The 16,804-nt window shown below is 50.6% G+C and overlaps 1 protein-coding gene across 2 annotated transcripts in view; it reads right to left on the reverse strand.

Moving 5' to 3' along the window:
- The window catches only part of EIF3A (eukaryotic translation initiation factor 3 subunit A), a 771,171-nt gene that overhangs the window by 81,200 nt on the left and 673,167 nt on the right, over positions 1-16,804 (reverse strand). For both annotated transcript variants that reach the window (XM_086922925.1, XM_086922923.1), the window contains one exon: positions 3,677-3,839. In XM_086922925.1, coding sequence (XP_086779051.1) covers positions 3,677-3,839 — 163 coding nt within the window. The remainder of the gene's footprint in view (positions 1-3,676; positions 3,840-16,804) is intronic.

Here is a 16,804-nt window from a genome sequence, read left to right on the forward strand (position 1 = left end):
AACCGAAGCAAAGCAGGTATCGGGGACGGCGCCGCCCGAGGACGGCGCCGGAGGTGACACCACACGGACCGACGCCGGGGGGTCGTAAGGTCCACCGGTGACGATCCAGAGCCCGAGGAAGGCCCAGCGGCGCCGGGACCGAAGGTGCCGGCGGCGCCGGTGCCGCTGTTCCCTGCGGCGCCGGGCCCGAGGGCACCGGCGGTGTCGGGATCTTGGGGCCCTGCGGCGCCGGGCCCGAAGGCGCCGGTGGCGACGGGTCCGAAGCACCCAACGGCGTCGGGGTCGAAGCCCCGATCCACTAGGGCCCCCAGACCGGTCCGCTGGGCCCGGAGGCGCCGCGGAGCCAGTCGGAGGAGAAAGGGACCTCATGGCCATGAGGAAACGCTCAATCTCCTCCGGCGTCGCGTTCAGCCCAGGGACCGGAGGGTATGGGGGCGGACGCGACGCCCGCGACTCCAGAGGAGCCGCGTGGGCGGCGTCACCCAAACCCCCGGCCGCATCGCGCGAGCGTCGGGGGGAGTCAGAAGAGCGATGATGCCTCTACGACTTCTTGTGTTTCTTACCTGACGACTTGGACCCGGAGGAGTGGTGCCGACTCCCGGAGCTGTGACGGCTCCGTCCCTGCGACCTGTCCCTCGACCTCCCGTGGGACCGGGACCTCACGCGGCGCGGGGCCGACTGCCGGAGTTCGAGCCGCCTGCGGGACCGCTCCCGCCTAGCTTTCCTCGAAAGGGCCCGACAGTCGGGGCAGGCCTCGTCGTCGTGGTCGACGCCCAAACACGTCAGGCACTGGCGGTGAGGATCCGTGACTGACATGGTGCGGTCGCAATCTTCACAATGCTTGAAGCCGGGGATCCCTACGGCACCGTCGAAGTCGTTTAAGACTTCGAAAAGGATCAAAAAGATCACCAAAAAGTTAGTCAAAAATTGACTTGGGTAACTGCTCTTTCCAGATCTGCGCTGGCTGGCGCAGAAAAAAGAAGAACTGACAGCACGCGGCGCAGCGTCTAAGTACTCCGACGACGTCATCACTGCACCGACGACGGACGCGGAACCGCAGACGACGCCTACCGACGTGCAAGGGTACTGCTACGCAAAAGGTTTCCGGATCCAGTCTGACGCCTGGGGATATTCTAAGGTAAGGAATCTATCACTTAAGTATCTCTTTCAGATAGACATTTTACAAGACATCGCAACATTTGAGGACTGGGGAATATCACTTACCATCTCAGTAATACGTTAACATCTCCATTTCTAACATTCAGTATTCTCCAGATAAAAAATTCAACAAAAACATAGTTCCCTCTGAATTGCGACGTGCCAAAGGTGCAGATGGTACAAACACGCATCAATAGCGAAAAATAAACGGATTACCCACTCCCGGGTGGACCAGAGAATGAAGTTACAGTACACCTGGCAAAACAGAGCTTTCCCCTATAAAAATCCTATCCTGGAACATATCAGGAGCAAAAGGAATCCTTCAGGACAAAGGAAAGACAGAGTCCTGGGATAGCTACAAAATAATTGTAATCCAAGAAACCTTGCTGACAGCCCCGGTAGAGGACCCAGGTAGGATAGGTCACCACGTGAATGCAACAATAACACAGCAATACGGAAGAGCCAAGGGGGGGCCTTGCCGTTTACATCTCTACAGCATTAATAATCTCAACACAGCTGACAACAACTTCAGCCATGCAAATCATAACAAGCATTTGCAATGCAATAGGTCTCGCATTAGGAAAGTTTGAGCTATTGGTTTTGAAAATAGCGAAATTAATAGCTTTGTCATTTACAATGCCAATAGCTTTAACTTTCGCAAATGTGACACCTATAGCATTTGTAATGCAATATGTGTTGTATTTACGTGACTTAGATTTATTGATATTACAAATAACAATGGCTTTCATTTTTTTTGTAATTTATAATGGCAATAGCTTAAACTTTTGTAAATAACTTTTGTGAAGATTAAGTTCAGTGTATTTTATTGTGACGAAAATCCAAGAACAGAAGTGAAATATTAACATCTTTTTGTGACATTTGTAATGAAGCTTGAAACACTGAGAGAACATATTTGAACCAGTTGTTGAATGGTTGCACAGATTGATGCTGTAGTGGCGCTGAGTGATGCTGTGGCTGTGGTGGTGGTGGACGTGGTGGTGGTGGTGGTGGACGTGGTGGTGGTGGTGGTGGACTCGGTGGTGGTGGTGGTGGACTCGGTGGTGGTGGTGGTGGACTCGGTGGTGGTGGTGGTGGACTCGGTGGTGGTGGACTCGGTGGTGGTGGTGGTGGACTCGGTGGTGGTGGTGGTGGACTCGGTGGTGGTGGTGGACTCGGTGGTGGTGGTGGACTCGGTGGTGGTGGTGGACTCGGTGGTGGTGGTGGACTCGGTGGTGGTGGTGGACTCGGTGGTGGTGGTGGACTCGGTGGTGGTGGTGGACTCGGTGGTGGTGGTGGACTCAGTGGTGGTGGTGGTAGTGGTGGTGGTGGGGGGGACGTGGTGGTGGGGGTGGACGTGGTGGTGGGGGTGGACGTGGTGGTGGGGGTGGACGTGGTGGTGGGGGTGGACGTGGGGGTGGACGTGGTGGTGGGGGTGGACGTGTTGGGGGTGGACGTGGTGGGGGTGGACGTGGTGGGGGTGGACGTGGTGGGGGTGGACGTGGTGGGGGTGGACGTGGTGGTGGTGGTGGACGTGGTGGTGGTGGTGGACGTGGTGGTGGTGGTGGACGTGGTGGTGGTGGTGGACATGGTGGTGGACATGGTGGTGGTGGTGGTGGACATGGTGGTGGTGGTGGACATGGTGGTGGTGGTGGTGGTGGACATGGTGGTGGTGGTGGTGTACATGGTGGTGTACATGGTGGTGGACATGGTGGTGGTGGTGGACATGGTGGTGGTGGACATGGTGGTGGTGGACATGGTGGGTGCGTGCGCGCGTGTGTGTGTGTGTGTGTGTGAACAGCCTGCCGGAATCGGAGCGCGCGTTCACGCGCGCGACCTGGTCCGATTCCGGCAGGCTGCATGCGCGTGCCAGTCTCTTGTCTCCTCTTGGTAGTCCTTTAAAGTTGAAACGCCTGAAACGATCACAATAGACTCGCATTGCGACAGCAAGGCTTCGCCTTGCAATCGCGAGACCTAAAAAGTTCTGCAAAAGCAGATTTAAACAGTACTTGGGACACTGATAATAGATAAAACACACGAGGAAGAACTAGGAAATATGTTACAACCAATAGAAACAGAGGAAAAGTGACAAACAGCAAAAAATGTAAAGTAAGGAAACGGTATATAAGCCCCTTTTAAGATATACTAAATGAAATGCATTTCACACGCGCAACGTAAGCACTGTGCGGGCGAAACTTAATTAAAAATGGAAGAACGTCAAATTTAGATGTTAGAGATTTCCCTGACCAAAATTATGGAGAATGTAAAGTATAAAATATCCACAACGTTCCAAGTTGCAACTCTCAACGTTTTTAAGTCCTTAATTATTTCTGAGGTCACCGCCACTTAACTTGAAACATCAATTTCAATCTCTACCCAGCGCAATGACAGCATATCAAAGAATAAAATTGTGTTAAGCTTAAGCACTTTTGCAAACTTACTTCAAGCAGCAAAGCCTTTGATATGCAAATGTACCACAACTAACCAACTGAAGTACATATGAAAAAAATAATAAACTAACCTAGGTGGAGGCCGCTTAGTTTGTTCAGTGTCCTCACCATCCCTTTCCTCGCGCTCATCAGTCCGTTCTTTTCGTGCCTCTGGAGCTTTCTCTTCTGCAGGCATAGATCCACGGGGAGGACCCCAACTGTCTTCACGGGCCTTTTCACGCTCTCTCCACCCACCTTTATGGGGAATCCAAAATGCACCATACCTGTTAGTTGAAACCTCAAGCGGATTCTTCAACCATGCAAACAACATGTAAATCTTCTGAGTTTACAACAGGCAAAGAAAAAATATTTCATGTGAAAACGGCTAATCAGACAATTGTCTTCTCTAGTGAACGTTTCTAAAGCTGCACCAGAATACCCATAGCAGGTACCACATGGGTTGCAACAGAAACAGTTTTGCTCAGGCAGTGAGGGAACAGCATTAGGATGGGTAGCCAGGTCTTCAAATTTAAAAAAGAAAAAAAATACAAAAGCAATAACTTATTATGGGATTGTAGACATTCAATGCCTATCCTCATTAAACACCATGTAGGAAAAGTCACTCCTACCCCCTCCCCACCCCCCAAAAAATTAATTTTAAGATAAACACCCCCCCCCCCACCTTTTATAATGAGACAACATGCAGACATATCATACCAAAGTGTACTGTGAGAACATCTAAGCTTAAGCTTTTTGGATGAAAATAGCTAAGCATAGTCCTCATCTTCATCTCTTTCACAATAAAAATATAAAACCAGCAGATTATGACTGCAGGGAAACCTACGCATCGCAAGCAAATAAGTTATATGTAAAAATGTGTTACTTAGCTACAACAAGTTCTCCAGCATTGGTATTTTTCATATATTGACATGCTTGAATGTGCTTCAATCATTCCCCGTTGTCAGGCTGTAAATCTCCAGAAACTTCAAATTAAAGTAACCACTGTTTAAATGGCCAAGGGCCTCAGCAGCAAAATGTGTTTAATATCACACCCACCTCATTTAAAACAACCTCAATGTTAACCAATGAGGTGAAGGGCGGCACTCTCCCACTCCCCCTAGCAATCACCATAGTTAAGACCCCTCCCCATTTTATGCCTGTTTTTTGATGAAACTTTAACTGAAGTGTACTGGGTTCCTCCTAACCAGGTCCCCAGTACCAGTGTTCTTTCCCAAATATGCTAAATTGTTTCCCCCAATAGGCAAAACATTTAGCACCCTCGGCAAGTCCCTAGTAAATGGTAACCTATGATACCTGGGGCCTGAGGGACAAAAGAGGGTCCCTAAGGGCAATAGAATGAATTGTGCCACCCTAAGGGACTCCTCAAAAAGCATATGCCAGCCTGCAATTGCAGGCTGCGTGTGTAAGAAAGTGGCTCTGTATATACTGAACCAAAGTAAGGTTCAGTTTGCACAGAGTCCACAGTCCCCAGAGGTATAGCAGAGGCTAAAGTTAGATATAACCTTACTCTGCAGTGGAAGCTTGGTTGAGTAGTAAGGCAGTATCGGAGGACAGTGTAAAGCATTTGTAGTACACACTCAGTCAGCACACGGTCTCACACACTCAGGAACTGAACTCTAGGCCAATTGTTTTGTATATAAACATATACTGTTTTTTTTTTTAGAACCACAAGTAGATATAAAAACACTTTCTCCGAATGAGATGTTGCAGTTGAATACTTTCAATGAGCAATAGACTTTTCAATGCAATAGATACAGTTGTTGCAATATGCAACACAAGTTAAACACAATTATAACATTGAGCTCAATGGGAGTAAAATGCAATACCAATTACTTTCCATAGGTTAGATTCTGGATTCAGCCCTGGTGCATCTCCTGTAGACAGTTGAAAGAAATCGTTTTTGTTACACAGGCGATTTTTAAGGAATATTTGTATGTTTTGAAAATCGTCACTTGGAAGAAATTATGGTTGAAACCCAGCCAATGTTACCCCATGGAGAAAATCAAGTTATCGGTATTTGGGTAAGTACTCGACTGGCAGAGATAAGGCTCTGGGGTAAGACTCAGGTGTCTCCCAGGGTCAGGTAGGTACAGTTGTTACACCCTCAGCGGCACAGGGGCAGCCGGGTGCAGACAGAGAAGGCCCAATGTTATCGTACGGAGGATAGGGGGCCTTTGGTTAGTGAATGCTAGCAGGCAGACCACACGGCTGTGGGAGCTGAAGTCCTGGTCACTTACACAGGGCAAGTGGGAAAGTAGGATAGGACAGATGCTGCATTTCCAGTGGCACTCGGGCGGCTGGGTGCAGGGTGCTTTTAGGCCTTCGGGTGCCCAATGTATTTCAATGGGAAACCTGCAAAAAGAACAAAGGCTGCAAGTTTGGGGATGTGGATTCCTCAGGTGCAACCACCACTTTGAGAGGTAAGTTGGAACGATGTAGGTTAGGTAGCCACCCAGGAGTTGGGCACAGGGGGCCATTGGGTGCAGGGTTGTTTTTTGGTGTCTGGAAATCTTACACTCAGCTGGTCGTGGTCGGAGGGATCCCTGGTTGTGAGGCTGCAGGATTAATCAGGAGCATCCTTGGGTGCTGGATTCGTGGTTGCAGTCGCCTGGGGGACATCCTCGTGGTCTTTATTCACTCAGGCATAGGCCGGGCTTGGCGGGTGCAGAATGTGCTGGATTCACGGTTCCTGGCTGGCACCAGGGGTTGTTGCTGTTTGAGCAGAAACACTGCTCATGGGAGTCCCAGTCTTTTGATGAGCAAGGCAGGCAAGGTCCTCCAGGGTTTTCGAGGTTGCTGACCACAGGAGACGCCAAGATTTAGCAGGAGCAGGTTTCGAGGGTCGACAGGGCTGTAAGGCTGGGGCCAAGTCCGTTGGTGTTGTCCTCTTCTCAGCAGCTGCACAGCAGGTTACCTTTCTTTTTGTAGTTTCGGAATCGGGATCTGAGGAAGGAAGGTTCAGGGTACCCCTAAATACTAAATGTAGGGTCGTTACAGGTATGGGAAGGTCAGGGATCAATGGGTCCCTTCCCTGGGGTTAGTACACCCCCTATCCTGCCACTCTCCATTGGGAGAGGGCTCTCCATCCTCAAGATGGCGAGAGCCCAGAGTTGTGCTTCACCTCGCCTCCCCCACCTGAGGGGTGGGGTTGGCAGAGGCTTGCACACCCCATTTCCTCACTTAGGTTTTCCCGCCAGTCTTCCCGCCAGAGTGGGGGTCAGAACCGGTGAGGGCCAGTTGCTGAGTACAGCAAGTGGCCTGGGGAAGCCCACAAAGGCGGCATCCCTTTGAAGCTCCCCCTGCCCATCCTAGGGGCAAAGGCCTAGCACCTCGCTTCAGGATGTGCATTGTTGCAGGCCCACGAGAGTGGATGGCTCTCTACCTAATGGTCCAGCAACATGTCTGCTGGGTGGCAGCCTCTCAGTCAGGACACGGGTTGTTCAGGGGGCAGCTTTAAGTTACGCCCTGTCGTGCATTGTTCATTAAATCCCACGCTGGCATCAGTGTGGATTTAATGTGCTGAGAAGTTTGATACCAACCTTCTAAGTCTTCAGTGAAGCCATCATGGTGCTGTGGAGTTCGTGATGACGACCTCCCAGCACCATATACTCTTAAGGGCACACTCAGTCAAAGAGCATCAGCAATTCAGCAAAAAGTGGGGGCATACCATGCAAGAAAGATGGCACTTTCTCACAGTGTGTCTTGATACAGACAATAGTGAAAACACAACATCACACATCCCTGTGTGCCAGGTCCACTAACACTGCATGTAATATTAGTAAGTCAACCCTACAGCAGGCCTGACAGCACTAACGCAGGGAGCCAAATATTACAAACTAGGGGATACCTGCATGAGCAGATATGCCCCAGTGCTGGTCAGTCCTATTACTGCCAGTACAAGTGACCAGGAAAGCCATTTTAACCCCTTCCATGCTGATGACGGCCCCCAGCCGTCATGCATCACGGTGGGTGTGTGCTGATGACAGCTGGGGGCCGTCATGAACCCGCCCACTCTTTAAAACGGCCGCACAGGCGCAGAATCGCAACCGCGCCCAGGGGTTAAGATGTGCTGGACACTGGAGAAAATGAGTTTCCGAGCTACATGATGGCTTCACTGCAGATCGGGATGTTTGGTATAAAACATCTCGTATTGATAAACCCACACGGATTCCAGTGATGGATTTGCTAATACGTGCACCCAGTGGGCACATTAGAGTCACCCCCTGAAAATCTACCAGCCTCTGGTGTGCTCCCGGACTGGTTTCTGCCAGTCTGCCACTTGAGATACTGCTCGGACCTCCTAGGGTGAGAATCTTAGCTCTCAGGAGGCCCAGAACAAAAGCCTGTCCAGGAAGAAGGTGTAACACCCCCCTCCCACATGATGACCTGCTGATAAGCCTCTCCAGGCTCGCAAGCTTTAAAAGCTGCCGTCTTTGGAATGCAAATCTGACTGCCCTTACAGGAGAGGAAGCTGCCCCCCTTTGTCCAGGGCCCCCCTGGCACGGGGATAGGTGGGAAAATTAGCTCAAATGAATACCCTTGGGTTTATCTAATGCTGGTTCGTTTTATGTCATCACAGGTCTTGGGAACTATTAAGAGTGAAGAATAAGAATGTAGAACCCCCTAAAAAGCCCAGACAAAGTTGCTTAAACTCTTGGCAACGAAACATGTTGGCAGAAATGATGGTATATTGGTAACCATCTTTTAATGGGAGTGCTTTCAGCCAGGAATAAAATTGGATGGCCAGTAAGCATTCCCCTGTTTTAACAAGTGAGAATTCTAGAAATGTTTTGTATTAAGTTTTCACTGGGGGTTTTGTGAGCACTACAGGGGTTAGTGCAGAGGACACACTTGGTGTTCTTCTTTTTGTCTTCACTATACGAGTTGTGTTTAAAAGGGAGCACATTAATTTCCTTTTTAGTACGTAAATTCTTTTCTGCACAAAAAGAGAGAGTGGCCAATGATGAGAAGTGGGTAGACTGGCAATTATTGGTCAGTAACCCACTCGGGTGTTGCTACCGTGAGGTACTCTCTCTTTACACAACACAAGTTAGTTTAAGACCTGTGATGACAGTTTGTTAAATATTGAAAGAGCACCATTACGAAGTATAGTAGTGGAAATTAACACACTAAGAGGACAAGGCGGAAATAACTGTGCCAGATCCTACGTAAGAATTCAGATAGGTGCATTTCAGGAGAGGCCTTCTATTGTTGGAATCTTGTTGAGTGGGGGGCTACCTCTCCTAAGTTTAGTTTTTCCCCCTTTAACTCCTTTTTGATTGATTGGGAAAATTAGCTAGTCAGGTAGGCTTACAACCTCCAGGTTATTACCACCCCTAAGGTGGGCTACACAGAGGTGGACACAATTTTTCAAAAGTAGCCATCTTTGTGATGGCATTCTTAGGAATTCTGGGATAGGGTTATGCCCACCTCCAAAAGAAAAAGGTCATATATGGAGCGTAATGAACCAAAGGTTCAGTAGCTCATTGGCTACTACCCTACTCCTAAATCCAGTATTTAGGCGGTCCCTGGCACCAGAGAATCAAATCTTGACCTACAGAAGATGAAGTCACGAAAACCCGCAAAAGCAGACGACTGAAGAAATCCCCTGACTTGGCCCCAGCCCAGCTGACGTGTCTGCCATTCACCTAAACTGCGCCAAAGTCTTGTACTGCAGTTTGTGCATCACAAACCTGCAGAAACTCCAAAAGAAAAGACCGAACAGCCAAAACTGGACAATTGAAGCCACCACTGCACCTATCGCTCCCAGCCTGAGTTGAGTGGGCCAACCGTGTCATCAAGGTCCCCCAGCCCTCAAGAGACTGAGTCCATAGCGGTTGCAACCCTTGTGGACCTACTGACGTCACCTGCAGCCTCTGCACGCTGAGCCCTGTAGAAAGCTGGCTCTGTATATGGTATGCCACTAGGTGGTTATACCATGCACAGAGTCAAGAAATTCCCCAAAAGTGTACAGGGCTCAATGTAAACTTAAAGTGCTCTATTATTGGTAGTGTGGGCGAGCAGCCATAGGCATTACAGAGGAGTGAAAGAATTTTTTTTGCACAACATTAAGGGACACATGACTCAAAACTGAGATGCACACCAATTTCATAAGGAAATTGCTACTTACCCAGTATGCATCTGTCCTTGGCATATAAAGCTGTAGATTCATATGCGTTAGCATAGATCGCCATCTGGTGTTGTGCCCGGATGTTTGCACTCTGTTTTTCTTCGAAGAAGTCTTTGTAGTCACGAGGTAGGCGACTCCTCCTTTTGGTGACAGTGCGCATGGTCATCGAATCCATCTTTAGATTGTTTTGCCGTAACGGGTGATGATGGAGTTAGGAAGAGTAGTAAAGAGATGTCCATGTAAAATGTATCTAAGTAAGATATTACTGCAACAGATAGAGGTACCCGGGGAGGCAGGTGGGTGCATATGAATTTACAGCTTTATATGCCAAGAACAGATTCATACTGGGTAAGTAGCATTTTCTGTTCGAGGCATGTGAGCTGTAGATCATATGCGTTAGCATAGACTATACAGCAGTTATCTTCCCAGCGGTAGCTAACCTAATGTGAGAAGTTGGCCCGATATGCAACGTTCGCTATTCTAGCGACCGCTATGTATCGTTCCAACGACCCTTATGGTGTTTGGTTGTAAGTCAACCTATAGACCAGCTATCCTAGTAGCGTGGATACGAGCAGTCTAAGGCTAAAGACTCGAGAGGGCGCGTTAAGCCAGCTGTTTACCACACATGTACCCCTTGAACACCCAGTGAAAGGACACCACACAAGTGTTATGAAAATAAACAGTATATTTATTAAGAATCACAACAGCCCTGTACTCTTTATGAGGACAGGGTACTAAGCACAAACCAAATCTCTTTAGTAAATACTTCAAGTGCACAGTTTAAAACAAGTGTCCGGGGACACGGAAAGGTTAAGGCAAGTCGGAAGCGAGGGACTCGGGACCCTAGAGTAAGGAGGCTATGCAGGCACCGAAGTGCCGAGTTACCTAGCCACGAGGGCTGCGGCTGCAAGTCTTACAGGCGTCGGGGTCTTCGCTGACGAGCCAGGAGCCGGAAGAAAAGGAGTTGCTGGCCGGCGACCAGTGATGAATAGTTCGTAGAGATCCAAGCCTGGATCGGAGATTGATGAAACCTGAAAGCAGAGGGGACCAAGTTCGTACTACTAGCCAGTAGTCAGAGGGTACCAGGAAGGCACCGGTTGGCCGTCACCTCGACCAGGTGAGTGGGCGACGCTAGGCTCTGCAGTCTCTCGGACCAGGAGGCGTTGTCGGCGACCACGGTGGAGGTGCGAGCTGTCCCACGACGGATGTCGCTGTCGGCGTCTTGAGTGGACCAGGAGGGTCCGGGGTGCTTCTCGAAAAGATGGAAGCAAGGGCCAGTCTGGAGCAACCAGACCGGCAGTGTTGATTCTCGGATGTCGTCACAGAAGGACACGAGCCAGCGGCTAGTGACCAGACAACGTGCTGAGCAGCGAGCAGAAGGGCCCCACGCAGATCGTGGAGATGCTGGGAGACTGCACTTCGGTGCTGGAGCGGCTCAGGGTCGGGGCTTCTCGGACCCCAGAGCACTCACCAGAGAGTTACCTCGATGGTCGTGCTGGTTTTTAAGAGCGTGCAGGTTCTGATGATGGCCGGTCCCTCGAGGTCTCGTCGCACCCACAGATCACAGCTGAACTGATGACGTGGGTAGAGGTCAGAGGTGCCAGGGAAGCCGGTTCTCGTCGAGCTGGGCCGTCGGATTCCTTGAGGAAGGACTTACAGCAAACCGCAGAGTTCTTAGATGGTGCCCGCTGATGCAGGGTGACTACTCCTTAGCCACAAGGGAGAAATCTTGAGAAGAGTCTTGAAGGTCCTTTCGTAGAAAGTAGTTCTTGATTCAAAGATGATCTAATTTGGAAGGGTCCCCGCTCCGGCCTTTATCCTAAAGAAAGGGGTGGGTACATGACTAGGTCCTGCCCTAAGGGTGGGACCAGGAAGGGGGGTAGTTACACCCCTCTCCCCTGCCGGACTTTCCCCAGGCCAGGGCTGTCGCCCCTGGAACTGGTTCTAACCGGCAGATGCGTAGTGCGCACCGGGGTGCCACTCCGCAGTCACCTTCTCGCAAAAGCCCTACCTACCCAGAATACACAAACCCTGTCTGGGACGGTGCGAACACCGCCCTTGACAGGAAACCCTTTGTCCAAGTGCTCCTCGCTGGAAGGACTCCCAGCAGCAGGAGGTCAGACTCGTGTCTGTGGTGGCAGCATCCATTTTGTGGAGCTGAGGCTTTCGTTAACTTTAACCGGGGTTCACAGTTACGTACATGTCGTGTCCCTCTAGAAGGGCGGAATGCTAACCTCGTCGCCAGAGTTGGTGAGAGGGCAGCATCCCGATTCGTATGACACCTTACTCGACATGTCTTGATAACGCGACACCGAAGTTACCGATATGGTACGCGTTATCATGGAACAGCCATTGGGTCTTGATTCCGCAAGCTGCAACCGGGCTCGGCTCGGGCCAGAGCTTAGTTCACACGAGCCCATGCACTCTACCTTCAGGATTGTCAAGGCCTGCCATAGGAGTGACTGATAGGAACTCGGGTGTCCATTGGAGGGTTAGATATAGGGCTACTATATCTAAAGCAAAGGGTGATTACACGACTTTGCCCCAGCTGTCATGCAGCCAGTTGTGTCAGATTTAGGAGGCCAGCCAGGGGTGGCATAATACATGCTGCAGTCCCTGGCGGCCCTGGGTACACCTATGCCCTGGGTTACAGGGTCTGATAAGGTGGCCCAGTACCAATTGGTAAATGCACCTAGGGCACATATCGTACTTTAGAGAGAGAACAGCCAGGCTGTGGGTCTGATTGGCAGGCCCACAGCCAGAGAAAGTCGTAAACCAGTGAAACAAAAGCAAAAAATCTGGGTGATCATAGGATTGCAGACCCTACTCTCCTACATGACCCCCCCCCAAACGTCGGAACAACTAGCTAACCTTGACCAGGTGAGTCTTCTTGTTCTAAGTGGAAATATCTGGAGAGCCCATCGGCATTGCCATGATCAGTACCAGGTCTGTGTTCCACTGTGAAGTCCATCCCCTGTAGGGAAATGGACCACCTAAGCAGTTTGGGGTTTTCACCCTTCATCTGATTTAGCCACAAGAGGGGCTTATGGTCGGTCTGAATCTTGAAGTGAGTGCCAAACAAGTATGGCCTCAGCTTCTTCAGGGCCCAAACCACAGCAAAGGCCTCCCTCTCAATAGCTGACCAATTTTTCTCTCTAGGGGTCAGCCGTCTGCTTATAAAAGCAATGGGCTGGTCTTGACCATCAAAATTCAGTTGAGAAAGAACAGCTCCCACACCCAACTCAGAAGCATCTGTTTGGACAATGAATGGTTTGGAGTAGTCCGGACTCTTGAGGATAGGCGCCGTGCACATGGCCTGCTTTAGGTCATCGAATGCTTTTTGACAGCTCGCTGTCCACTGAACCTTTTTTGGCATTTTCTTACTTGTCAGTTCATTTAATGGTGTCACGATGGAACCATAGTTCCTGACAAACTTCCTGTAGTAACCAGTCAGGCCCAAGAAAGCTCGAACCTGAGTATGGGTGGTTGGAGGAGCCCAGTCCCTGATTGACTGTATCTTGCTCTCCAGTGGCTGAACCTGACCTCCACCTACAAGGTGGCCCAGGTATACAACCTGTGTCTGCCCTATCTGGCACTTGGTGGCCTTGATAGTGAGGCCTGCTGCTTGCAGCGCCTCCAATGTCTTCCGCAGGTGGACCAGGTGATCCTCCCAGGTGGAGCTAAAGACAGCAATATCGTCAAGATACGCCGCACAGAAGTCATCCAGCCCAGTGAGGACGTGATTCACCAACCGTTGGAAGGTGGCAGGTGCATTTTTCAGACCAAAGGGCATCACCACGAACTGATAATGCCCACCAGGGGTTGAAAATGCGGTTTTAGGCTTGGCGTCCTCAGCTAACCTGATTTGCCAATACCCAGCTGTCAGATCAAACGTACTTAAGTAGTTGGCCGAGGCCAGCCTATCAATAAGCTCGTCTGCCCTTGGTATTGGGTGGGCGTCAGTCTTAGTGACTGCATTGAGACCCCTGTAGTCTACGCAGAACCTCATCTCTCTCTTACCACCCTGGGTGTGAGGTTTCGGCACTAGAACTACGGGACTAGCCCAAGGGCTATCCGAGGGTTCAATGACTCCCAGCTCCAACATTTTCTGCACTTCACTTTTGATGCAGTCTCTAACGTGATCAGGCTGCCTGTAGATTTTACTCTTTACGGGCAAGCTGTCACCAGTGTCGACCTCATGGGTGCACCAATCGGTCTGACTGGGTGTCAGAGAGAACAGATGTCGGAACGACTGAAGAACCTGTTTACAGTCGCTCTGTTGATGTTCGGAGAGGCTGCCACAAAAGACAACACCATCTACTGAGCCATCGTCAGGATTCTGAGAGAGCAGGTCGGGGAGAGGGTCACTCTCCTCTTCCTGTCCCTCATCTAGGGCCATGAGCAAACTCATGTCCTTCCTGTCGACATATGCTTTTAGCCTGTTGACATGAAGCACCCTGTGGGGGCTCCGGGGAGTTCCCAGGTCGACCAGGTAGGTGACCTCTCCCTTTTTCTCCAGGATGGTGTGGGGCCCGGACCATTTGTCCTTGAGTGCTGCTGGGGCCACTGGCTCCAACACCCACACCTTCTGTCCGGGCTGGTAAACAGTCAAGACAGCCTTTTGGTCATGCCAAGCTTTTTGGAGTTCTTGGCTGGCCTTAAGGTTTTCGGATGCCTTCTCCATGTATTCAGCCATCCGCGAGCGGAGGCCGAGCACATAGTCCACTATGTTGGCTGCAGGCTTTTTGAGAGGTCTCTCCCATCCTTCCTTCACCAAACACAGGGGTCCTCTTACAGGATGCCCGTACAAAAGTTCAAAAGGGCTGTAGCCAACCCCCTTCTGTGGGACTTCTCTGTAGGCGAACAAGAGGCAGGGGATCAGGACGTCCCATCTTCGCCGAAGCTTTTCCGGTAGTCCATGAATCATCCCTTTTAGGGTCCTGTTGAATCTCTCAACAAGCCCATTGCATTGTGGATGATAGGGTGTAGTGAACTTGTAGTTGACACCACATTCCTTCCACATAGCAGTTAAGTAGCTCGACATAAAGTTTGCACCTCTGTCGGAGACGACCTCCTTAGGGAAGCCCACTCTGGAGAACACTCCAACTAGGGCTCTTGCCACAACAGGTGCTGTAGTGGTCCTAAGGGGAATAGCTTCAGGATACCTGGTGGCATGATCCACTACCACCAGTATAAACTTGTGCCCTGATGCGGTCGGTGGTTCCATGGGACCGACGATGTCGATCCCCACCCGTTCAAAGGGCACCCCCACCACAGGCATTGGTATAAGGGGGGCCTTTGTCGTGCCACCTGACTTACCACTGGCTTGGCAAGTGACACAGGAGCGGCAAAACTCCTTGGTATCTTCGTTCATGTGAGGCCAGTGAAAGTGCGAGACAAGCCTGTCCCACGTTTTCGTCTGGCCTAAGTGACCTGCTAAGGGAATCTCGTGGGCCAAGGTAAGTAGGAAACCACGCTGAGACAAGGGGACGACCAGCCTCCTGGTCATGCCAGGCTTGGGGTCTCTTGACTCAGTGTACAGGAGTCCATCTTCCCAGTATACCTTGTGGGTACCTGTGGCGTTCCCAGCAGCCTCAGCAGCAGCCTGCTGTCTGAGGGGTTCAAGAGAAGGGCAGTCTAACTGGTCCTTCCCCAGATCTTCCCTTGAGGGTCCCCCTGAGCCCAAGAATTCAACTTGATCAAGTTCGAACTCTCTCGGCTCAGTTTCCCTCAATTCCTGTAGGTCAGCCTCCTCTGAGACTTGATCCTCGACCTGGGGCAAGGGGGAAGGCGCAGCCTTAACCCTACTGCTCTTTTTCTTGGGAGGTGTCTGGTCCGTTGTTCCAGGATCCAGCACCTGTTCAGTGGGGCATCTCCTGACCTGTGACCTAGTCACAGCGAACACATGTGCTGGCAAACCTAACATTTCCATGTGAGTCCGGTGCTCCACTTCTGACCATTGTGACGACTCCAAATCATTGCCCAACAAACAATCCACTGGGAGGTCTGGACTAACTACAACCTTCTTTTGGCCAGTTACCCCTCCCCAGGAGAAAGCTACAATTGCCATACTGTGATTGGTAGTGACATTGCTTGCATTGGTCACCAGGAATTCTGTACCTGGCATGATCTGTCCAGGGTCCACAAAGTTAGGCGTTGTAGGAAGGTACATCCTGACTATGGTTGCCCCCAACTTTTTGCCCTGTGTTTTAGCTGGTTTTGGACATAGTCGACCTGGGACCCTGCCAATCAGGACCCCAGGCCTACTGCTCTCTCTTTAAAATGGATTCCATGTACCCTAGGTACATTTCCAATTGGTACTGGGCCCCCTTATCAGACCCTGTAACTCAGGGCATAGGTGTACCCAGGGCTGCCAGGGGCTGCAGCATGTATTATGCCACCCCTGGCTGGCCTCTTAAATTTGACACAACTGGCTGCATGACAGCTGGGGCAAAGTCGTGTAATCACCCTTTGCTATAGGTGTAGTATACCTATACCTAACCCTAAAATGGACACACAGATTCCTATCAGTCACTCCTATGGCAGGCCTTGACAATCCTGAAGGCAGAGTGCTTGGAATCATGTGAGATGGTGCTCTGGCATGAGCTGAGCCTGTCTGCAGCTTGCGGAATCAAGTCCTAATAGCTGTTCCATGATATCGCATACCATATACTCTTAAGTGCATTATAATCCTCGCGGTTAAATGCTATCTTTGGTATTGCTTTATCAAAACATGTCGAGTAAGGTGTCATACGAATTGGAATACTAACCCCTCGCCAATTCTGGCGACGGGGTTAGCATTCCACCCTTCTAGAGGGACACGACATGTATGTAACTGTGAACCCCGGTTAAAGTTAACTGAAGCCTCAGCTCCACAAAATGGATGCTGCCACCACAGACACGAGTCTGACCCCCTGCAGCTGGGAGTCCTTCCAGCGAGGGGAGCCTGGACAAAGGGTTTCCTGTCAGGGGCGGTGCTAGCACCGTCCCAGACATGGTTTTGTGTATCCTGGGTAGGCAGGGCTTTACAGGAAGGTGACTGCTGAGTGGCACCCTGGTGCTCACTACG

Source organism: Lissotriton vulgaris, chromosome 5 (assembly GCF_964263255.1).
Source record: "Lissotriton vulgaris chromosome 5, aLisVul1.2, whole genome shotgun sequence".
Lineage (NCBI taxonomy): Eukaryota > Metazoa > Chordata > Amphibia > Caudata > Salamandridae > Lissotriton > Lissotriton vulgaris.